Source organism: Suricata suricatta, chromosome 16 (genome assembly GCF_006229205.1).
Source record: "Suricata suricatta isolate VVHF042 chromosome 16, meerkat_22Aug2017_6uvM2_HiC, whole genome shotgun sequence".
Lineage (NCBI taxonomy): Eukaryota > Metazoa > Chordata > Mammalia > Carnivora > Herpestidae > Suricata > Suricata suricatta.
This window is the reverse complement of record NC_043715.1, coordinates 18,070,617-18,095,165: the sequence shown is the minus strand read 5'-3', so window position 1 is coordinate 18,095,165 and position 24,549 is coordinate 18,070,617. Positions and strand designations below refer to the sequence as shown.

General features: G+C 40.6%; 2 protein-coding genes across 7 annotated transcripts in view; both read left to right on the top strand.

Annotated features, from left to right (window-relative positions):
• CBFB (core-binding factor subunit beta) overlaps positions 1-8,223 on the top strand; it is a 55,537-nt gene extending 47,314 nt beyond the window's left edge. For both annotated transcript variants that reach the window (XM_029925139.1, XM_029925140.1), the window contains exon 6: positions 6,733-8,223. In XM_029925139.1, the coding sequence (XP_029780999.1) occupies positions 6,733-6,801 (69 nt within the window). In that variant the 3' untranslated portion in view covers positions 6,802-8,223. The remainder of the gene's footprint in view (positions 1-6,732) is intronic.
• An 8,534-nt stretch (positions 8,224-16,757) lies between these two features.
• Positions 16,758-24,549, top strand: part of C16H16orf70 (chromosome 16 C16orf70 homolog) — a 29,242-nt gene continuing 21,450 nt past the window's right edge. For 2 of the 5 annotated variants that reach the window (XR_003903826.1, XM_029925499.1), the window contains exons 1-2: positions 16,796-16,812; positions 16,937-17,057. Coding sequence is in view for 4 of the 5 variants with exons in the window: in XM_029925499.1 (XP_029781359.1) it covers positions 16,801-16,812; positions 16,937-17,057 (133 nt within the window). In the remaining variant the exon portion in view is untranslated. Of the gene's footprint in view, positions 16,883-16,936; positions 17,058-24,549 lie in introns of all 5 variants that reach the window. The other 3 variants (XM_029925500.1, XM_029925501.1, XM_029925503.1) reach the window with 3 other exon arrangements.

Sequence of the window (24,549 nt, the reverse complement as noted above, 5' to 3'; positions counted from 1 at the left end):
TAGTAAAATGAGGAAACATTGTTTGTTAGTAACCTTGTCCAAAAACTGTTAAATCTTTTGTGTACAATAAAATGGTATGCAAGAGGTACATAACATCTTTACGCCTTGGATATTATTAAAAAAGAATACATATGCACATTTGCTTGAATATACATAGTCTCTTTAGTAGAATATGTAGGAAACGAACTGAAAACTGGGGGCCATGTGGGAGGGTGGTTACTTTTCACTGTTTATCTTCTATACCTTTTGAATTTTTGTGTCATGTGTACCTATTACCTCTTTAGAAAGGAAATGAGGGTTGTTTTTTGTTTTGTTTTGTTTTGTTTTGTTTTAGTGTTAACACAAAATGATAAAACTAGAAGATTCTAGAACTTGCTATCTATATTCCTCTGGCATATGGGCTATTTCTAAAAATGTGAAATCCTTCCTTCATTTGAAATTTTATAGAGAACCCCAAATAATAAATAAAAGAGGTATTGTTCTGGATGAAACATGGGTAGGGATTATTCTGATTTCCTTCTGTAGTCCCAGGGTGTTTTCATGGAACCTAGTAGCTTGCAGAATATAATTTGAGAGCCTTTGATGTAGTAGAATGAGCATGAGGTTTGTAATAGATTGCTCTGATTTTGAATCCTGGCTCCACTATTTGTTGCCTTCTGACATTAAAAAAAGTTACTTATCCTTTTGAGTCTCATCTGTAAAACAGGACTAATGTCCTACCTCCCAGGTTGCTGCCTAGCTCAGTATCTGACATTTAAGGGCTCACTTCTTCACTTTGGTCCACAGTGTATCTGGAGTGGCAGTAAAGGCAGGCATATCCTATCTTTAGACTGTGAAAGTCAGAGATCTTTTGCCAAGCTATTTATATTCTGGTGTTGGTTGTTTGGTTTTTAACAACAGTAAAGGGCTTTAAACTTTGCTGGGTTCTGTTTGGAGCAGTTACCTTGACTGAGTAGTGACTAGGGAATTGAGGGGAGCACAAGAGGAACTTCCCAAGTTTGGGTAATACTGTATTTCTTGATCTGGGTGCTAGTTACATGGGTGTGTTCTCTTAGTGGGAAATTTATCAAGTTACATATTTATGATCTGTGTACTCTTCTGTTTAATAAAAAAGTTAGATGTCTGTGATTATTTTTTCTTTTTTAACATTTCTTCTATGAAATGCCTCTTGTTGCTATCTGTTGCCACATAAAAGGAGCCAAGTGCCTTGTTATCTGAGAATCCTTCCATGATTTTAAAACGTTGATGTGTTACTGATGGCCGTTCTCTTCAGGTCACACATCTGTATGGCTGGAATTCAAATGCCTTACTTTGGGATTTTTGTGAAAGAAGATTGAGATTAATAAAGGACAGAATGAGTGCTCTGATCATAAATAAACTGGAAAGATGCCTCTGTTACCTGTTTGGTAGCAGTTCATGTATACTCCCTGTGTCTAGAGACTGCCTTCAACTTGATTGGCCTTAAAACTTTCTAAAACTGTTGGTTCTTAATTCGGCTGCATGGTGACAGGGTGCTGAAAGATTTTCTTTGTCGTTATGTAGAAAATACTTTCATCTGGTTAGTTTATGAAGTGTTAGCAAATAAATTCTTGTCTTTAATGTCAGAGAATGAGTAAATAATTATTGCTTATTTTACTATAGGCAGTTTTAATACAATTCGGCAAATCACAGGAGAATTTTAGGTGGAAACTATTTGGAAATACAAACAGGAAAAAGGCTTTATGTGGTTTTTATATTTGTTTTGTATGTTTTTGGAGCCTTCGATTCTGTGTGGTCCAAGAAAAAAAATCTCAGCCACTATTTTAAATTCCCACAGACTTCAGTGTTCAAATCACTTTAACTGTACCAACACTCTTTTTTGTGTAAGGACAAATTAACATAAAAATCTGTCTATACTAGGCCTTCCTGATGTGTCTTCTAGTAAAAAGCAGTAGATGAGTGTGAAGTGGGAATATGAGCTCAGACTGAGAACGCGAAGCTGAAGGGTAAAGGTACTAGATCAGCAAGTGGTCTCCCACAGCAAAACAGAAAGACAGTCTTGGTTTGTTCTCTAGCATGGGAGATGCAAACTCCATTAATATTTATTTTGTTCAAACCTTGTTTTAGTTTGTAAAAATAAGTCTTATTTACAGGATGTGCAAGGTTGTTGTTGTTGTTGTTTTAACATTGCAAATGTTCCTATAGATAAATTGGGAAGTGATGAGCAGCTCTGTTGTAATAATGACAGCATGAGTACTTATTGCATGCCAGGCAGTATGCACCACAAAATGTTTTACACTTGGTTCTCAAAACACTCTTAAAAGGTTTATCTCCATTTCAAAGAACTGAGGCTGAAAGAAAATAAGAAACCTGTCTAAGATCACAGAGCTAAAGTGGCAGAGCCATCCTTGTCCACGCTAAGAAATGTAGATTATTTCTGCCATCTTTTTTATATTGAAATGTCACTTTATTTGTAAAGTTTTCCTAAAGTTGTATACTTTATAAAAAGTATATATATACTTATGTATATGTATACATATATGTTTTAAGTAGGTTTCACCGCAGTGTGGAGCCAAACGTGTGTCTTGAACTCATGACCCTGAGATCAAGACCTGAGCTGAGAGGGGCGTCTGGGTGGTCCAGTCGGTTGGGCATCCAACTTCACCTCAGGTCATGATCTCATGGTTCGTGAGTTTGAGCTCCACATCGGGCTCTGTGCTGACAGCTCAGAACCTGAAGCCTACTTCAGATTCTGTCTTGCTTTTCCTCTGCGTCTCCCCTCCTCGTGCTCTCTATCAAAAATAAATAAACTTCTTTTTTAATTAAAAAAAAAAAAAAGACCTGAGTTGAGATCAAGAGTCAGGGCGCCTGGGTGGCTCAGTTGGTTAAGCGTCCGACTTTGGCTCAGGTCAGGATCTCATGGTTTGTGAGTTCGAGCCCTATGTCGGGCTCTGTGCTGACAGCTAGCTCAGAACCTGGAGCCTGCTTCAGATTCTGTATCTCCCTCTCCTTCTGACCCTCCCCTGCTCACGCTGTCTCTCTCAAAAATAAATTAAAAACATTAAAAAAAAAAAAAGACATTTAACGGACTGAGCCACCCAGGCACCCCAGGGCTATATTTTTTAACATGCCCATTAGACCGCCGCTTGCAGTCTCCTTACCTGACAGGTGTTTATGGTTGTCTGCTGACCTGATTTTTACCTTTTTAATGAGTTTGGGGAAAGTACACTCCCTTCTATCATATTAGCACTTAAAATTTCTGCTCTGTGTCTCATCCAGCTTTAGCAATTGGGAGAAATAGCAATGACTTAGGAGGTTGACATTAATGCTGATTGTGAGTTTAAAGTTCTGACTACCACCCGCTAACTGAAACCTTGGGGAATCACTTAACCTTCTTGGTTTTAGGCTTACAATCTGTCAAATTAGAGTTGAACTAAATCTCTGACGTACTTTGCCACTTTAATATTCTGTGATTCTGTGTTCTGATGTTGAGTCAAGTGTCAGACTTCTAAAGTAGTAAGCACAGTGTCTGAACATAGTATACACTCAGTAAGTTGAAGCTATTTTGAAATAGTAGGACGTTTTCTTACAACGTGTTTTCAGGATTTCGATGATCTTGATAACAAAAGAATTGAAATCAACCAAGAAGTGGTATTCTTTTTTATTTGGGTATCCCTGCTCTTGACTACTTCTGCACAGCCCTGGCCAGTAGGGAAAACTCCAGTGCCTCGTGACTATTCTTTATCTCTGCATTTTGGACTCGTCTAATGGCTGCCTCCTCAAAAATGTTTGGGCAATAGCATGTTGAAAGAAAGAAAACAGGAACAACTGATAGTAGGAGGTCTGTAGTAAAGTGTCTAGATTAATTCTTTACAAATACTAAAAACAGATTTGTATCCTGAACAGGCTTGTGGGTATCTGTTTTATACTAAAACTTTATTCTGAAATAGCTGTTGATAAAAAGTTAGAATCAACTGCCTGTGTGGACTGACAGAGGAAAAAGAAACTAGAAATTATGGACTTTATGCTTTTAGAATAACATAGTTAAGAGAGTTTCTTAGCCACCATCTAGTGTGGCTGATTACTCAGAATTCCTTCCAAAACATCAAGGTTTCATTAGAAAACTGTCACAGTAGGGGCGCCTGGGTGGTTAAGCGTCTGACTTTGGCTCAGGTCATGATTTCATGATTTGTGGGTTCGAGACCCACACTGGGCTCTGTGCTCACAGCTCGGAGCCTTAAGCTTGTTTTGGATTCTATGTCTCCCTCTTTCTCTGCCCCTACCCCAATCGTGCTTTCTCTCTTTTTCTCTCTCTCTCAAAAATAAAAAAATAAAATCTTAGAAAACTATCACAGTAGAAATGCACTGCTTCTCAAGGCAGTTCATCCAATTGTTGAATTCTGGTCCTATGGAGGCTATTTCACTGAACCTATATCTATTTTCCTATGGTTGTTTCCTTCATGTGACAGCCCATGCACCATCCCTGCAAGCATTAAATTTCCTTCCAGTCTCCAGCTTAGTCCTTTCTCTTCTGCTCTCACACTATTGACTTTCCCCACTCTCTTATTTGTCTGAATTTTGTTTTCCCTTCACAGTGTCTTCCCTTACATCTTCCTAATTTCCATCTTCACAATGTAAATAGAAACTACAAACACAAATAAGTAGCAGAACAACTTTACTCCTCTCCATGCCTTTACCAAAATATATTTTAAACAAATATATCCCTGGCAGCTTCTGCACAGCCATGACCAGAAAGGAAACTTCAGCTGCTGATGGTTGCTGGTGACCTGTCACTCACTTGAAGTCATCCCATTATTATTAAAATAGATAACTACCCTTATCCCAAAACCAAAGCTGAAATATCCTTTTTGCAAAGTACTATTGGTAGGTTAATTGTAATTTGTAAATAGATAATTAGGATTGATTTTTCTCAGCATTTCTTCATCGCTCAGCCCCTTTCTAACCTTCATTGACTGAAACCAGATGCTTATATCACCATCTCTGATTTTGCAGAATTGATCTGTCCTTACACTACATTTTTTTTAATGTTTTATTTATTTTTGATACAGAGAGAGACAGAGCATGAGAGGGGAAGGGGCAGAGAGAGAAGGAGACATAGAACTGGAAGCAGGCTCCAGGCTCTGAGCTAGCTGTCAGCACAGAGCCTGATGCGGGGCTCGAACCCACGAACGTGAGATCTGACCTGAGCCGAAGCCGGAGGCTTAACCTACTGAGCCACCCAGGCGCCCCCTTACACTACATTTAACATTGATTACATGAAAACTCAAATTGGTTTTGGTTTTGTTTTTGGTGAATATGCATTCCATTGCTTTTTCAGTTTGTACCATGCAGCATAACTTTAACCTAACTAGTTAGTTGAAAGAAATATGCTAAAATGCAGTCAGTGAGCAGTATACTAATAAAAAATAGTTAAAATCTTCTATCAATATTTATAAGAAAGACTACAGAAGTTAGTGTTGGGTTTTATTTGATTGGTTTGAAACGAACAAGGCAGGTTCATTTCTGTCTAAACAGAACACCGTGGAGAAATGACACAGCTGGAACTTGTGACTAAAATTTGATCATAAGTATAAGTATGGTTTGTTTAGATGTTTGTTTGAAGGTCAAGGATCTCTTTCTGTAATAACTGTTTTAGATCTTAAGAACTAAAATGAGAATGTTTGGGGGCACCTGGGTGACTCAGTCGGTTAAGCATTCAGCTTCGGCTCAGGTCATGTCTCACGGTACGTGGGTTCAAGCCCTGTGTCAGGCTCTGTGCTGAACGCTCAGAGCCTGGAGCCTGTTTGAGATTCTGTCTCCTTCTCTCTCTGCCCCTCCCCTTCTCATGCTCTGTCTCTCTCTGTGTCAAAAATAAATAAAACATTAAAAAATTAAAAAAAAAAAAGGAATTGCACTTGTTATTTAACAAGTTTTCATGTTATACTCCGGTCTTCCCTCCATATTTATGCAATCATATAAACATATTTGTAAAGTGCAGTCATGTCCATTATTTCTACATTGGAAAAATAGAAACTGGCCTTTTAATTTTGATGTATATAACCAATGGAGTTAAAATTCTGTTTATTTGTACTCTTAGATGGTGGCCTCCTTGAAGCAGTTCTTCTTAGTGGAAGCTTTAAGAGCACCCATTTTTGCTTTTGAGACAATTCTTTATCCATAGTAATGATTTTATTATCTGAGGTAGAGATTTTTAGTTACACCTTGGTTGGCAGAGATGGCATTCTGTAAGATGAAATTCACTACTACATTTTTCAATCATACAATTGGTAACCTCTATACTTTTGTGTGACTATAAAATAGATAAACAGTGGCATGTATGTTATAGGTTACTGACAGGGTTTTAATTAGTTCATCCGCAAAGTGCTTAGAATAGTGCCCAGGAATATAGTGTTCAATAAATGTCAGCTATTATTCACATGGGAAGTTTGATTCTAAGGTACATGGATGATGTGTTTAACCCTGTAGTCCAAAAAGTATAAACATTGATTTGTTGTACAAATATGTAGTACGTATTTTGATAATGTTCTTTTGAATATAATGAGATTTTTATTCTTGGTTTTTATGGAAACTTTAGCAAAATATTTAATATATGATTTAAATTGTTTTTTTTCCTCTTACATGTAGAGATGGTTGTAAACTTTTTTAAAATGCTATGTGTCTTATACTTTATTTATCTAGCACTTTGATTTTCAAAATGTGTTTTGACCGCAAATTATGATTTTGTCATTGCAGGCAAGAAGACAACAAGACCCTAGTCCTGGTTCCAATTTAGGTGGTGGTGATGACCTCAAACTTCGTTAATTAGCACAGCGGATGTGCCCACCCATCTTTACATTTACATTGTTTCTAGTCAGCAGAAATAATCATTAAAAGACCAGAAACTGTGATAACTGGAGGTACCACGGTCTATTTCTCAACCTTAGGCAGTAACAAGACATCACAAACTGCCATGGTTTTGCACTATGAATATAATACCTGCATTTCTAATTTTGTATGCATGTAGCCAGTAATTTGAATTTTTTTCTATGCAAGCTTACCTTGTTGGCATTATTTTAAATGAGTTGAAACTATCCACTTGTAAAGCTCTTTTTTCCTCCATTTTAATTTAAAAGTTTATGTCATTTAAAAATAAGTCAAGAAATTAAAATTTTTGTCAGAGGGTTTTTTCAAACCCTAATCAGTTGTTCTAATTATTTTTTGGAATTTTAGGTGTGTTGGTTATACAACTTCATTTTAGATAGACATTCTTGGTTATTTGTTTTGTTTCTGTGTTTTTATAGTCTATGGCATTTTAAAACTGCTGATGTGTTTGCATTATTTACAAGCTAAAGACCTAGTAGCATAGAGCTGTCTGCCACAGCCTTTTAACACAAAGTTTACAGTTGTTAAAGTTGCAGTATCCTTTTAATTGTTAATAATCAACTCCTTTTTCTTTCCTCCTTAAACATAAAAAAATTTAATTGGTATTAACTCTAATCTGCCCCAGATCTGTTTTACATTCTGTTCTGTAATCACGAGTTTGTGTGAAGATAACTCTCCATAGATGGTAATACTCTACTGAAATGCCTAAAGAAGTCACAGGCTGGCTTCTGTTTTATTCAGGGATTTTTTTTTTAAGTCAATCAGAAAAAGGGATACTGGAGCTCCTTCATGTATGTAACAGCATATTAAACTGGAGACAGTGATGAATCAGCTACCAAGGTAATATTGTATTAAAATCATGTTTAAGATAGCTGCTTTTATGTGTATTTTATAATGCATGCTTTTGTAAAAACAATGGGTGATAAAAGATTAGTCTTAGAGAGAAAATGTTCATCTGTGCAGAGGATACATTTTCTTTGTTAATTATTCTGGAAAAAAACTCATAGGTTATATATATGGTATTTTCCAGAAGGACTATTAACAGAACCTTTTGAGATGAATTAGTATAAGAATATTTTTAAACTAGGCTCACTATCAAATTGAATGCAACTTTTTTTTTAATACAAGACTAGAAAAAAGTGCTAAGTCATTTTGCACCTCCTTAAAAATATTTTTCATGGTCACATTCATTAACTGTTACTACATTTCTGAATTTTTGCAAAAATGTATTTTATCGTAATAGAATGGCATTATTTTAAACAGTTTGAAAAACTGACATAGTCAATTCAGAAAAGGAACTGAAGTCTGAATAAGGTCATCGCGTTTAAAACACCCACACACACACACACACACATATATACTTGATTGAAGAGGGAGGTATGACTCATTGTATATAGGTCTTATGATTCATGAACATATCCTGTATCTCAGAATTAAAATATTTGTTACATATTTGAAGTCATGCATGGTAAGGAGTGTGTTTAAATTGTTATAAACAATAATGCAGCATAACGGACCATGCTGATCTTGTGTAACTAAGTACTATGAATGAATTTGGTTGGTATTTGGTGTTGTGCAGCTCACATGTTTACACACTCAGTGCCCTAATTTCCCGTGAGGGAATTGCCTTTTAAATGGCCCTTAAAGTGGTGTTTTAAGGTTACTTTATCAGAGAGCTCCTTGTTTTTTGACTTCTGCACTTAATTTTTTTTAATAAATGATGATGATGGTACATTTTTTTTCTACTGCTTCTAGCTAAGGGCTTTCATTCCACCAGTAACTAAGATCAAATGTTGTTAAATGTTCATATCACCACCCTCTGTAAATACTCAGTTTTTCCTGTCATTTAGCACAGTGCTGCTTCCATCTGTCTTAATGCTGGCATTAAGATCATAAGCCCTTTTACTCTAGTAGTGCAGGCTTTGAAAACTTTTATTAAGTTATTGATGCAATTTGATATTTTTCCATGATCTATATTTAAACAAAATTACATCATTGCATCATCTTTTCTAACTTCATCTCCATTAAAACTTGCCTTAAGCTGCCAGATTGCTTTTGCCACCATTAGCCATATTGTATGTTAGTATGTTTAATTTACTTTCACAATAAACTTATGTATAGTGAAAAAAAGGTCTTGGCTCTTCATTGACATTATCCAGCGATTTCTGTTCTGGTGCTCATTATGACATGAAAATTGACTTTGTTGTTTCCAAAATGTTCTTTCATTCTTTTTTTTTTTTTTAAACCTTAAAAAAAACAACAGTGGCATCTAGTGGTCATTTCCGCTGATCTCAAAGAAAATCTTTAATGGAACTATCACAAAGAATACTAACTTCTCAATGTTTTATGGTCCTGTAAACATCTGGTTTGATATACCCATCCTATGAGATATAACTATGAAGTACTGACTTTGCAGGAGAGGAAGAATTTCAAAAATTACACATTCATATTAGTACCATTATTCAAGGTAGTCTAATTAATTTGATTGTGCTGGTCTTATATCAACCATACTTAGGAAATTTAAAAAAATTTTTAGGGGCACCTGGGTGACTCAATCAGTTAAGTGTCCGACTTCGGCTCAGGTCAGGATCTCACGGTTCGTGGGTTCGAGCCCTGTGTCGGGCTCTGTGCTGACAGCTCGGAGCCTGCAGCCTGTCTTCGGATTCTGGGTCTTCCTCTCTCTCTGACCCTCCCCTGCTTGTGCTGTCTCTGTCTCTCAAATATAAATTTAAAAAAATAAAATAAATTTTTTTAATGTTTATTTTTTGAAATGTTTATTTTTGAGAGGCAGAGAGAGACAGAGCACAAGCAGGGGAGGGGCAGAGAGAAAGGGAGACACAGAATCTGAAGCAGGCTCCAGGCTCCGAGCTATGAGCACAAAGCCCATTGTGGGGCTCGAACTCATGGGCCATTAGATCATGACCTGAGCCAGTCAGATGCTCAACAAACTGAGCCACCCAGGTGTTCCTTAATGTTTATTTTTGAGAGAGAGAGAGCGGGGGGGGGGGGGGGGGGGGGGGATACAGAATCCAAAGTGGGCTCCATGTGCTGAGCCATCAGCACAGAGCCTGATGCAGGACTCAATCCCATGAACTGTGAGAAGATGATATGAGCTTAAGTCAGACGCTTAACCAACTGAGCCACTCAGGCACCCCAGCTTAGGACTTTTGGCATTTTTCTTACACCAGACTTACTTTTGAAGCATACCTTAAGCTTGATTCATAATGAAACGTATCATCCCTAGAAATGGGTATTTGGATATGCTAGTTTGGGGTTACTTGGGAAAATAAATACCTTAATTGATTTATGCCTTATTTGGCAGTGGGGAGCTTTTTTTCAAGTTCTGTGTCCTTATATGAATTATCCATTGCTGCATAACACATTGCTCGAAATCCTAGCAGCCTAAAACAATAACCATCATCTTACAGTTTCTGTGGGTCAGAAATTGAAGAAATAGGGAGGCGTGCCTGGGTGGCTCAGTTGGTTGAGCATCTGCCCATTTTAGCTCAGGTCATGAACCTAGGGTCATGGGATTGAGCCCCACATGGGACTCTACACTGAACATGGAGTCTGCTTAGGATTATCTATCCATCCATCCATCCATCTCCTTCTGCCCTTCTCTCCCACTTGCATACTCTCTCAAAAAAAAAAAAATCTGGAAGAAAAGTTCAGTGGTCTGGTCCAAAGTCTTTCCTGAGGTTAGAGTCCAGTTTTCAGCCCAGGCTACAGTCATCTCAAGGCTTGGCTGTGGCTGAAGGACCCCCTTCCAAGCTCACTCATTCCCTGACCTCAGTTTCTGAGAGACCATTGGATGAAAGCCCTTGATTTCTTGCTAGGTTTTGAAATAAAGACCTCCTTCAGTTCCTTGCCATGTGAGTGTCTCCATAGGACTGCTGACAGCTTAGCAGCTGGCTTTCCATGGAGCTAGAGATTCAAGATGAAAGCCACCTCTTTCTAATAACAATCTTGGAGTGCCATATTCTGTATTAGAAGTGAGTCACTAGTGCTCTCTTCAGCAGCACACATACTAAAAGAAGTGAGTCACTAGGTCAGGCCCACACTCAAATGGAGGAGTATTAAGCTTCATCTCTTCAAGGGTGGTGTGGCAAGAGTTTGTGGACGTATTTTTAAACCACCACAGCCACACTGCCACATCTAGGTATGTATATGTGTTCATATGTATGTGTGTGTATGTATGTATATATAATTGAGTATTACAAGACAACATTGGTGTTTTGATCTCCCAAATATTTCAGTCTTGCAGGCAGATTTCAAGGCACGATTACCCCAAGATAGCATCGGTTCTCTTTCTTACAGCACTACCACTATATATAATAGTATTCCAAAAATGTGTCAAGCCTTAAAGAATTACAAATGAAGGGTGGGATTGTGGGTGCAAATGGTAGTTTGGCTCTTTTTTTTTTTATGTTTTTATTTATTTGAGAGAGAGTGCAAGCAGGGGAGGAGCAGAGAGAGAGGGAGACAGTAAATCTGAAGCAGGCTCCAGACTTTAAGCTGTCAGCATAGAGCCTCACGCTAGGCTTGAACCACTAGATCATGACCTAAGCTGAAGTCAGATACTCAACAGACTGAGCCACCCAGGTGCCCCATACTTTGGCTCTTCTAAATGTAGGATACTTTTTAAACAGTTGCTGTATTAGTTAACTCAACATTTGGTTAGAATAAGTTCAGGTCTTTATTGGCCTTATTCAGGTTTCAGAAACATTGGGAAATGTGAGTAGCAAAGATACAGAGAAAAATTTTTGATTAGAGAAGATAATCTCTATCCACAGTGTCTCCATATGGTAGCTACTAGCCACATGTGGCTATTGAACAGTTAAAATGGGGTTAATACAACCAAGAAAATGATTTTTTAATGTTTGGGGTTTTTTTGATAGGTATTTATTGTAAGCCAACTATGTGCTAGGCATTTTTCTAGAGATGAATAAAATGGACAAAGTTCCTCTTCTAATAAAGTTTACATCTGCTGGGGCAGAAGAACAATTGGTAATTAATTAAAAAGTAATGTGATAGATGGCTGTGAATGAACTAAAATAGCATCATGGTATAAATGGTGATTAAGTCATATAAAGGAAGCATTAGGGTGGGAAGAGAAGACGTGTCAGAAAGTTAACATTTTTGCTGGGACCTAAATAACAAGCAAGCCAATCGGAGAAAGTTCTGAGGAAGGGGGTTTTAAGCAGGAGAGCTAAGGTGATGCTTGACCTTGTAACTGGAACTACTGGATATGGTTTTTTTTTTTTAATGTTTCTTGAAAGAGAGTGAACATGAGTGGGGGAGGGGCAGAAAGAGAATCCCAAGAAGGCCTCATGGTGTCAATCAGCACATGGCCCGATGAGGGGCTTGATCCCACAAGGAAAGATTATGACCTGAGCCAAAACCAAGAGTCAGACACTTAACTGACTGAGTCACCCAGGTGCCCCTGGATCTGATTTTAATTTTTATTTAAATTTAAAAACAGGCAATATAAAATATTTTTTCTCTTAAGACTTGGTTTTAGGGGACTATTTCAGTTTAGCCTTTGAAAGTTTAGTGTCTGAGTTGATATGCACTGCCAGCATGAAATACTTAACCAGGTGGCAAAGATCTAGTACCAAAAAAAGTAAGATATTTCACTATTTTTTTCTTTTGATTACATATAAATGATCATGCGTTTGTATACTGGGTTATATTGATATTTGATGTATTGGGCTAACTATATTAATTTTATCTTTTCATGTAGCTACTAGAAAGTTTTTAATTGCATATATTGGTTCACATCAATATAAAAATTGTGAGGACAGATCATACAACAAAAAAAATCAGTTTAATATAAAAAGAAAATGTTGATACTTTTTAAAAAAATATTAAAGCATGATTTACTTGCTAGGCTTCTTGGGGGGAAATGTAAGTCCAATGTCTAAAATATATCATAGTTCCCTTGAAAAATCTTCAGCGTAGCTCAAAATTGAGCAAGACTGGTAACTTTTTTAATGTTTATTTATTTTGAGAAAGAGAGCTCTTGAGCACACGGAGGGGCAGAGGGGGAAAAAGAGAATCTCAAGCAGGCTTCACTCTTATCAGCACAGAGCCTGATGTGGGGCTCAAACTCACAAACCATGAGATCATGACCTAAGCCAAGACCAAGAGTCAGATGTGTAACCGATTGAGCCATCCAAACGCTCCCTAAAGCAGTAATGTTTAAGTTATACTTCAACTACTGGCTGTTACGTGGTACATCTAACCTGGGCTAGGTGGTCAAAAAAGGTCTTTAGATTTAGAGCTGAAATCTTGAGAATGGAAGACATTACATTGGCAAAGAGGTGACAAAAGTGTTACAGTCAGTCAGGCATCAGTACAGTAAATTTGAGAAACTAAGAGCAATCGAGTATTGCTAAAACATGAAATGAGCAGGCTGCAGCCATGAAATAAATTTGAAAGGGTCAGCAGAGGCCCAGAGGTGGTTCACAAGCAGTGCTGGATGGACCTTTCAGCCATAGTAAAACATTGAGGCTGTTCCCACAGGCAAACAGGAAACCACAAAGAGGTTGTGAGTTTGAGGCAATGGACTCTTAAAAAAGCTCAGTTTGGTTGATTGGAGAGAAGATTAGAAGCAGAAATTCTCGTTGATCATACAGTGACCCAATAGAGAGTTTAGGGGTAGCTTAGTGGGCATGGAGACATTTCAAACCTGAGAAAAAGTACAGTTCTAATTGACAATTTCCCCAGTTTTTATCAGCCTGGTTGTGTTGTCTTAAAATTCCTAAAATTAGGGGCACCTGGGTGGCTCAGTCGGTTAAGCATCCGGCTTCGGCTCAGGTCATGATCTCGCGGTTGGCGGATTTAAGCCCCGAGTTGGACTCTGTGCTGACAGCTAGCTCAGAGCCTGGAGCCTGCTTCAGATTCTGTATCTCCCTCTCTCTCTCTGACCCTCCCCTGCTTGTACTGTCTCTCTCTGTCTCTCAAAAATAAGTTAAAAAAATTTTTTTTAATTAAAACTAAATTTTAAACTAGAATTTATTAGTTGTGACAGTTTCTCATTGGTTGGGCTGTTGCCCAGAGAGGAGGAAGCCTTTCTTCTATCTGCCAGGTTAGTAAAATAGTAAAATAATAGTGGATTTACAAGGTACATATGGTCTCCTTGGGTCTGCAATTGACCACCAGGGGTTGGGTGTGAGAGCTCCCCCTGCTGGCCTCCTGCCTCCATTCTAAAGTTTCCTTTTAGTTTTCACACCTATATTCTATGCCGAGACTGTCCCTGCTTGCCTGGCTTAAACTGTTGAAATACCACCTGTGCTCCTTGAATAATCTTGCTCTTAGTGGTCCACCCGCACCAGTTCAATATATCTGAACATCCTCACCCTCAGTGTTGGGAATGGCAGTTGCTGACATTCTCCCAAGTTGGCCTACTCCCTGAGGCACTTCCTACTTCCGAGCAGTGTACCAGCCTCTGGACAATGGCCTCTTCCCAGACCACCATCCCAGAACTGTCACTCCCACCCCTGACAAAAACTGGGTAGATCACATTTAAGCCAAAGGTTTGGGGATAACACAATGAGAAAAGATAGCCATGTGTTGCTAACATTGTTCACAGAAACCTATCTGCCTATTACCACAATAGAGAATTTCTTAAGGGCTCCCCCCAACCCTTGTTCTTCCTGTCGCTTGGATTTTCCAGACAAAAATCTTTTTCATGTTGTCATCCATGTGGCTTTCTCTGCCTCTTTGTCTTTCCCACACCCCACACAACCTGCCCCACCCCTCTTTGTTCACCAAAAATAAGTCCCTCCAAGTGTTTTTTTTAATACAGAACCAGTCTTAGTTGGGTTGGATTTTATTTCAATTCAAACATTTTAGATTGACTAAGATTACTCCTCGCCAATGCCAGAAGTTTTTTTCTAGGTCTATTCCCATGCTATCTAGGCCAGCTGCCCAACTAACCTTTCATAAACCTATCTCATCCACATACAATCCAAACTATCTACATCTTTTTAAAAAAATATTTGTTTTGCGAGAGAGCTGGGGAGGAACAGAGAGAAAGAGGGGGCAGGAGAGAGAATCCCAAGCAGACTCCATGCCGTTAGCACAGAGTCCTACTCCGGCCTGAACACATGAACAGTGAGACCATGGCCTGAACCAAAATTAAGAGTCAGACACTTAACTGACTGAGCCACCAAGGTGCCCCATAGCCTATCTAAATCTTTAATGTTCGCCATGCATGAAGGAGTAAATGTCCCCCTTGGCATGTACCTGTATTAGGTATTATTGATAAATGTTGTTTATCTTTCCAGGAATGTTCTTTTTGGTATGGCCAATGTGTTTCTTTTATTTCTGTTTTTACATAATACTCCGGTTTACACATAACTGCCTTTTTTCTTACAGGTCCTTCCAAATCAGCATACAGGGATATAATGTACTTCCAATTTTTAAACGTATTCTTTTTTATATATCACAGTCTAGCTAGCCACTTCCCTACTGATGAACATCTCAATGACAGTTCTCTTGTTTTGGCATATGATGCTGCAATGGTCATCCTTGTCCATGTTTTAATGCCAGCAGCAGTGATTTCAAGTTTTGATGGAGCCTCCCAAGTTACATTTCTACCAAGCCAGTTTGGGAATTTAGCATGTCATTCTCTACCCTGCTAAAATTCTTCCTCGAAGGGCAAAGTAATGTAAAGAACTTAGGTTCTACCACTTAGCATCACAAGGCCATTGACTTCTCTGGGCCTCGTTTTTGGGTTTTGGTTTTTTAGGTTGGTTTTTGGTTTTTGTTGTTGTTGTTGTTGTTGTTGTTGTTGTTGTTGTTGTTGTTTTGCTTGTAAAGTAAGGTATAATCTGACGTCTCCGGGTGGTTGTGAGAATCCAGAGTCTGCTTCCATGAAAACTTGGCTCTACAAGGTCTTGGTTGCATTGTAGTTTTCGAGGGCCCCAGATCAAGGGCCTTTTATAAGCTCAGGCTAGGGGCGCCTGGGTGGCTCAGTCGGTTAGGCATCTGACTTCGGCTCAGGCCATGATCTCACGGTTCGTGGGTTCGAGCCCCGCATCACGCTCTTTGCTGACAGCTAGCTCAGAGTCTGGAGCCTGTCTTCAAAATCTGTGTCTCCTTCTCTGTCTGACCCTTCCCTGTTCATGCTGTCTCCTGTCTCTCTCTCTCTCTCTCTCTCTCTCTCTCTGTCTCTCTCTGTAAAATAAATAAAAACAGTAAAAAAAAAAAATTTAAAAAGCTCAAGCTGAACAGGCTAGAGGGGCTCCTCCTCCGACCTGTAGATAAGAATGAGGCACAGAGGGTACCAGAAGTTTGGTCAAGACCACACAGCATTGACAGCAAAGCTGGCTCTGGCTCGAGTCTGAGCTGCTGCCAACATGTCTGGATACAATCCCCAGGGGGGTGTGCACATCTGGACTAAGTCAGCGGGAGATCTGGCCTAGCTTCTCCCTTTTCTACCTATTTCCCTCCCTCCTCCCCCAGCTCCCCTTTGTCCCTACCCAAACACTCGAGCACACTTCGCACTCACTTGGAAGTCCTTGTCGTCCCTCCCCGCTGGGCCTCAGACGAAACTCGAAACTCACTTTTGCGCCCAGTGAATGTGAGTCGGACGAAAGTGTAGACGGTAGACAGATGTATAACCGTGTCACATTTGTGTGTTGCGTGGTGTGCACATCTTTGTGCAGACGTGTGAAATGTGTGCGGTGTGGTATGCAGATATGGGGGTTCACGGAATATGGGGCCCCTTGCTACTCTTCCACGTCGTATTGTCAGGTTTCCCACACACCTCTACCCGACTTTCACGGCATTTTGCGCGTGCGCGACTCCGCCTTGCGCTCCTCCCCTCTGTGCTCGAAATCCCGCCTTAGCCGCCGCCTCCACCACGCTTTACGGCCCAACACGCCAGTTTTGCAGCAGACGGTCCGGCTACCGCCGCTGCCCCTGCCGCTGATGCTGCTGCCGGTGAGCAGAGCTGAGTTGAGCTGAGCTGAGGTGTAGTATTGGGTTAGTGCCGCCGTCGGCCGAGGAGCAGGTAGAAAGCCAGGCCGGCGGGGACGACGGGTTAGTCGCTGCTTTGTCTCCTCAGCTTCGGTCCCGTCTGCGTTGCTGCAGGGAGGCCGCCTCGGCCCGGCGAACGGAACCAATGCTGGATCTGGAGGTGGTGCCGGAGCGCTCTCTGGGAAATGAGCAATGGGAATTCACGCTGGGTGAGTGTGGGGTCCTACCTCAGGACTTTGCTTCTTTCTTCCCTCCAGGCCCTTCCTACCTCTGGTCTCTGTCCCTTATTCCCCTGCTCCCGCGGCTCCTCGTCTCTTTCGTCCTCTCAGTTCTTCGGCCTGCAGGCACTTACCTGCTCTTACCGGCCAGACCCACCAGTCTGTCGCTCAGCCTGGCCTAGATGCCCTCGCCGCAGGCCTCAGCAGATCTCCTCTCGGGGCAGTGGTACAGTAGTAATAATAACAATGGCGGACACGCCCCAAACACTTACTCAAGGCCAGGCCCTCCTCTCCAGTGCGTCGTTTACTCAAGTATGCCTCCTTGGAATCTGAGGGTCCATACTTTTGTTTTTCCTATTTCCATTTTGCACCCTTTATAGCTAAGAAGTGGCTGACACTCTTAAATGCCCCAGTCGTTTGTCCCCCTTTGCTTCTTTGGGCTGTGAGCTGCCATGTCGGAAGGGGAAACCTAGGCTTAGATCCAATCATCACATGTTAGGGATCTAGTCAAGTGAGGTGAGAAGAGTTTGTGTATTAAAGGAACTTGTGATTTTTTTCCTTCTTGTTTTTAATGTCGTCGGTGTGTGATGTAATCCTAAATCCAGACCTTAGCAGAGAGAGTTGAAGGTTGAATGACATAAGAGCTCAGGGAAAGTAATGTTTAGTTTGTATAAAATGCAGTTTGGCCATTTTTGGGTTTTGGCCCAATTTTGACAATCCTCAGTGTCACTGCCTTTATGTGTACAAGTATGTGCATTCAGTGTATCTTTACACTGATCCAGCACTAGGAAAAAGGGGTGTGGTCCAGGTGTTGGTGCTGTTTGTGCAGACCTGAACTTTTGTCCCACTAATTTGGTCTACTGGACTGAGTCACCTACTCCTTTGGGCTATAGCTTTTCCTTGAATCTGGAAGACTGTTGTCTATGGAGATAGCATAAATGAGGAATTGCAGAATAGATGCTGGTAGGACCCTACTGGTGCTCGATGTCTCCATGAACTATATGAACTACAAACTGGGTTGTAGGACCCAGTTTTTTTGAGAGGTCTTAGCCAACTTCTCTCATAACTTACACCACTCCTGCAGAGTTCTTCCCCAAATTTTAGCTAGTGTGAAATACTCTGACCTCTTGTGAAGCACAAAGAGCTTGATTGGGAGGCTAGTGATATATTTGCCTCCAGATCCATTCATCACGGTGTTGCTTTTTGGGTTCTAGTTAAGAAAGAACCCCCCACCAACCCCCTCACAGCTTCTCATACCAGTACATCACAGGGCAGAGTGAGAACTACAACCATAGCTTCAAACTAAACTTGATGGTGTGACTAAGTTGTGGATCTCTGTGGTAATCTCTTGGCCAGAAGTAGTGATTAGAATGCCATTTGAGGGATGCCTGGCTGGCTCAGTGGGTAGAGCATGCATGCATCTCTTGACCTCAGGAGCTGTGAGTTCGAGCTCCATATTGGGGCTAGAGGTTCCTTAATGTAAAATAAAAATAATGTCATTTGAGACCAGGATTTTAAGAAATAAGAAAGCTGAGTGGAAAAGCAAAGTTTCTTCTGTCAACTGTTTAGATACCTTAACCCTTACTCCTAACTTTTCCAGTTTCCAGAAATCAGGGTTTCAAATTGTCTAAATATCTAAATAACAACTGTGAAAACAGAATTTGTTTAATGTTTATTTATTTATTTTGAAAGAGAGAGTGCTTGCACTAGTTGGGGGGGAAGGGGCAGAGAGAGAGAGGAGAGGGAGAATTCCAAGCAGGCTCTGTGCTGACAGCACAGAACCAAACACAGGGCTCGATCTCATGAATGATGAGATCGTGACCTGAGCTGAAATCAAGAGTCAGAAATTTAACTGACTGAGTCACCCTGGCACCCCAAAAAGAGCATTTCTGTACAGTGGATCCAGAATTGAATTTTAAGGGAAACCTCATACAGCTTGTCCTTGGTGATTCTTTTGTGGGCCTTAAAAATCCACATTTTAAAATCATGTCTGCCTGAGAGATGATGATCATTTTAATTTCCTCAAGCTTAAAAAAAAAGGTTTTCTACTCTCTCTCTCTCCATCTTTTTCCCAGTCTCAACACATCTAAGCTGCAGTTGTGGGTGATAGGTAGGGATAAGTCTAAGAAGTGGATTTGTGCTTTAGGATTACATTCCTAAACTAGAGAACCAGGTAGTGCTATATAGGCAGCCTATATGGTAATCTCCATTTCCCAGATGAGGAGCAAGCTCAGAAAGGTAGAGATGATGAAAAGTAGGTAGCTGAACCTGCTTCCCACCACTCTGCCCTTCTGAGGATGGGCTCAGCTTTGTCTCTAGGTTTCTTTTTGGAATCTCTGCAAATGCAGATGCATCTAGCCCTTGCCATCTAGCCTGGCATCACAGTGGAGATCTGCATTCAGCTTCTTGGCTGCCTTCCTGGCCTTTGTGTAATATTGGGAGATTAGGGAAATGCCAACAACATAGTGACAGGAAAACCTAGGCAAAGAGGACTCTGATAATGCCACTGATGGCTTGACTAATGGTGTAGTAAAGGCAGTGCAAACTTGAAATGTTTTCAGTAAGACTTGGAGAATGTATTGGTGTGGAAGCATGTCTCTGAATTGTTCTAGAGAGACAGAAGGTTCATTCTTTTGAAGGCAATATATGTATCTCTGTGGACTCTGCTTACTAACATCAAAAATTGAGTAAAAAATGGTTCTGCGCCCTGAACAAATTAATCTCATGTGACTTAAGGGATACAAAAGTAGTTCATTTTATTAAAATGAGGAAGAGGTTTATAGGGTGCTTTGAAAGGGGAGAAGGGACTTGACCTGATGTAGGGATTCGGGGAAGGCTTCCTATCAAACTATAGAAGTCAATACCGTTTCTGGAGCCAATAAGCACCAGGAAAGCCCTATCAGAAATCTACTGCCAAGGGACACCTGGGTGCTTCAGTTGCTTAAGTGTCCAACTTTGGCTCAGGTCATGATCTCATGGTTGTTTTTTGTTTTTGTTTTTGTTTTTTAATTTTTTTATAGTTTATTTATTTTTGAGACAAAGAGAGACAAAGAGATACAGAGACAGAGCACGAGTTGGGGAGGGACAGAGAGAGGGAGACACAGAATCTGAAACAGGTTCCAGGCTCTGAGCTGTCAACACAGAGCCTGACATGGGGCTTGAACCCACGAACCATGAGATCATGACCTGAGCCGAAGTCGGATGCTTAACCGACTGAGCCACCCAGGCGTCCCATGTTTTTTAAATTTTTTTATTTTTATTTTTATTTTTTTATTTTTTTTTTTTTTATTTTTTTTAAGGAGAGAGAGAGAGTGTGAGCAAGGGAGGGGCAGAGACAGAGGGAGACACAAAATCTGAAGCAGGCTTCAGACTCTGAGCTGGCAGCACAGAGCCTGACATGGGGCTTGAACTCACAAGCCATGAGAACCTGATCTCAGTGGAAGTTGGACGTCCAACCAACTGAGCCACCAATGTGCCCCATGATCTCATGGTTTTTGAGTTCAAACCCCATATCCGGCTCTGCACTGCTAGGGATTCTCTCTCTCTCCCTCTATCTCTGCCCCCCTCTCCCACTTGCATACACGCACTTTCCCTCTCTCTCAAAATAAATAAATACACTTAAAAAAAGGAAGTTATACCACGAGATTTCTCTTCTATAGTGTCTCCATAAACAGAAATCTTCCAGTCAAATTCAAAACAAAACTGGGAAAGATACTGTGTATAGGGAACTATGAGCAGATAGGTATTATAATTAGAGTGTGATGTACTGGTGGAAGAAGAAAGTGGGGTCTCCGAATTTCCAGTTCTTTCTGGTGATAGCTGCCTGGGACACTATCAAGGAGCTTTTGTGTCCAGTGGAAAAGAGAGTATCTATTACTGAAGTGTTTTCCTAGGTTTAGGAAGAAAGTTAGAGATTAGATTTGGGTAACTGGGGAAGGAGAAGGAATCTAGAGGTTTCTGGCTTGAGTGACTGAGTAGATGTTAGAGGTATAGAGACCCAAAATACAGAGGAGAACTCCGATTGAAAAGAAGATGAAAGAATCTCTTTTAGTCTGTCAACTTTCTATTTGCCTTTTAAAAATTTTTATTTTTGAGAGAGAGAGTACAAGAGCAAGGAAGGGGCAGAGAGAGAGAGGGAGACACCGAATCTGAAGCAGGCTCCAGACCCTGAGCTGTCAGCACAGAGCCCAGTGCGGGCTTAAACTCAGGAACCGTGAGATCATGACCTGAGCTAAAGTCAGATGCTTAACCAACTGAGCTACCCAGGTGCCCCTATTTGCCTATAGATATAGATATAGATATAGTAAAGATATAGATATAGATACAGATATAGAGAACAGATTGAGATGAGTCAGAAATTAGGTAGTGGGTTGAATAAGTGAATGAAGCATAGGCACAAGGAACATTGCCAATCATAGAGATCTGGGGAAGTTAGAGGAACAATAGGAGAGTGGTGTTAGTAGAAACACAATGAGAGTGCTCAGAGTGGGAGAGTGGTCACCAGGGTCTACAGTACAGGACCTACATGTCTTATAATAGCTTTGTTTCACTCAATCAGAACTAAGCAGATACACCAGACCACTACTATTGTGCCAGGCATGGTGATTGGGTGTTGGGTATACAACAATGAGTAAGACAGTGTTTCTTTCCTCAAGGTATAAGGTAGACGAGACTAACAGATAAATAAACAGTCAGTTGAGTGTTCAACATTGGCTCAGGTCATGATCTCATGGTTTGTAGGTTCAAGCCCCACGTCAGGCTCTGTGCTGATAGCACGAAGCCTGGAGCCTGCTTTGAGTTCTATGTCTCCCTCTCTTTCTGCCCCTCCCCTGCTCACACCCTGTCTGTCTGTCTGTCTCTCTCTCTCTCTCTCTCTCTCTCTCTCTGTCAAAATTAAATAAACATTAAAAATTTAAAAAAAAAAAAAACAGGATGGGAGGCTTCATTAGATAAGGCAGTTGGGGAAGTGAGATGTGAGTCAAGACCTGAAGAATGAGAAGGAACCAACCATGGGAAGAACAGTCCAGCAGAGTCTAAGCTAGCACAGAGGCCTAAGGTAAGAAAGAGTTTAACATGTGCTGGGAACAAAGGGAGGCACGATGAGCAGTGGAAAGAAAGATAGAGGTGGATAAGATACAGAATATTTATCCTTGTATTTAATTAAACAAGCCCTTTTTTAAACCCCTCAAAAAAAAAAAGAATATTTAGGGGCTTTAGGTGATGACATGTTTGGGTTTTATACCCTATAGTGGGAAATTGTTGAAGAGTTGTAAGCAGACAAATGATGAGATCTGTAAGATGTGAGGTATATACAGTTTAGAAAGCTGACATACACTCCATACCCTTTTTGGGGCTAGGTAATTGTTAGAACTGGGACAATGCTCTAGTTTCTTTGCCATACATATGGTTGCTTCCCTTTAGAGGCCTTTTGTAGCCTTCCTTTACCAGCAGCTGTGTAACAATTGGTCTTGTAGCTGCTTTGTCTCCTTCAGAAGGGGTTCCTCCCCAGGTGACTTAGGACCTGAGGATCCAAAGATTACAAGGCCAGGGATTTGATGTAGTTAGATGGAGAAGAATTCTTTTGAGAAACTGATTTGTGCCATGTAGGTGAGAGAAGCCATGTGGCTTTCTGTTTCTCAGCACATAACCAAGCTTACCTGTCTTCTCCACATGAATGTTTGCTCATTACTTCTGGGAGAGACAATTTAGATGCTTCTCGATTTCAGGAATGGCAAAGCTGAGTGATGCATCCAACTTATTCATATTATCAACCAACATATTATTAAGCTTCTACTATGTATCAGGCTCTATGTTATAGAATACTGGAAAGAGCCTTGTGTTAAGGTCTGGTGTCCTCCAACTTTCTTCAGATTATAGAATGAACCATCAAATGAAGGCATGGTTAGATCATTGTTTAAATGTAGATAGACCAGGCATTTTCATAACCTTCTTTTCTTTGTATGTGAGCTCTTTTCTGCACATCTGTCCTAGGATCAGAGGTAAACTGATCTTGAATGTGAGCCGCTTTGTGCTTCCCTGAGGTCATATGGTGGTCCCTCTTTCTCACTTTCTTTTATTACCTACTCCATAATACTTCAGCTCTGCTTAATAAATATTTATTCAACAGCCACTATGTGGTCAGCCCTTTACTGGGCACTGGGGATCCAGGGAGTGGTGAATAAACACAATATTGTCCTTGGATTCATAAAGCTGTGAGTCTTTAATTTTGGATTTTGTCTGGGACTTTGTTTTGGATTGTCTCTCTGTGAGTTTCTTCTTGTTTAAAATATAATGGACTCTGAAAACATACTTTCTGGTATTCCCTGGGAGTTCCTGGGATCTTAGACATATTGTTGGGGTTTAGATTTTTTTTTTTAATATTTTATTTATTTTTGATACAGAGAGAGACAGAGCATGAGAGGGGGAGGGGCAGAGAGAGAAGGAGACACAGAACCGGAAGCAGGCTCCAGGCTCTGAGCTAGTTGTCAGCACAGAGCCTGACGCAGGGCTCGAACCCACAAACGTGAGATCTGACCTGAGCCGAAGCCAGAGGTTTAACCAACTGAGCCACCCAGGCGCCCCGGGGTTTAGATTTCTTAAATTGGGGGCATATGTAAATTTGTTTATAATGGGCCATGAGTTCAAAAATCAATTATTAAAATTTCGAGGATTTGTGGGTTGATAAGGATCCAGTGAAATCTTTAGTAAAATAAGTTGGTTCTGGTAGATGTGTGGTTTTTTTTAAGTTTATTTATTTAGAGAGAGAGAGAGTGCGTGCGAGAAAGCAGGTGAGGGGCAGAGAAGAGAGGGAGAGAATCCTAAGCGGGAACCTATGGAGCTGGACGCAGGCTCAATCACATGAACCTTGACATCATGACCTGAGGCAAAACCAAGAGTTGGACGCTTAACCCACTGAGCCACCCAAATGCCCTCTAAGGGCTCATTTAAAAAGCTAAAAATAAATCGGGGCACCTGGGTGGCTCACTGGGTTAGGCATCCAACTTCAGCTCAGGTCATGATCTCGAGGTTTGTTGAGTTGGAACCCCATGTCAGCCTCTGTGCTGAGAGTTCAGAGCCTGGAGTCTGCTTTGAATTCTGTCTCCCTCTCTCTCTCTACCCCTCCCCCTTTCGTACCCTCTCTCTGTCTCTCTCTGTCTCTGTCTCTCTCAAATATAAACATTTTTTAAGCTTAAAAATTTTTTTAATTATTATTTTTTTAAATAAAAAGTTAAAAATCACACATCTAGGGGTACCTGAGTGGCTCAGTCGGTAAGGCATCTGACGTTTGGTTTTAGCTCAGATCATGATCTCATGGTTTGTGAGTTCAAGCCCTGCATTTGGTTCTGTGCTGACAGCTCAGAGCCTGCTTGGAATTCATTCATTCTTTCTCTTTATCTCTCCCTCTCCCTCCCTCGCTGCTGCTGCTGCTTCTCTCTCTTTCTTTCTCTCCCCCCGCCCCATAAACATTTTTTTTTTGTGAGTC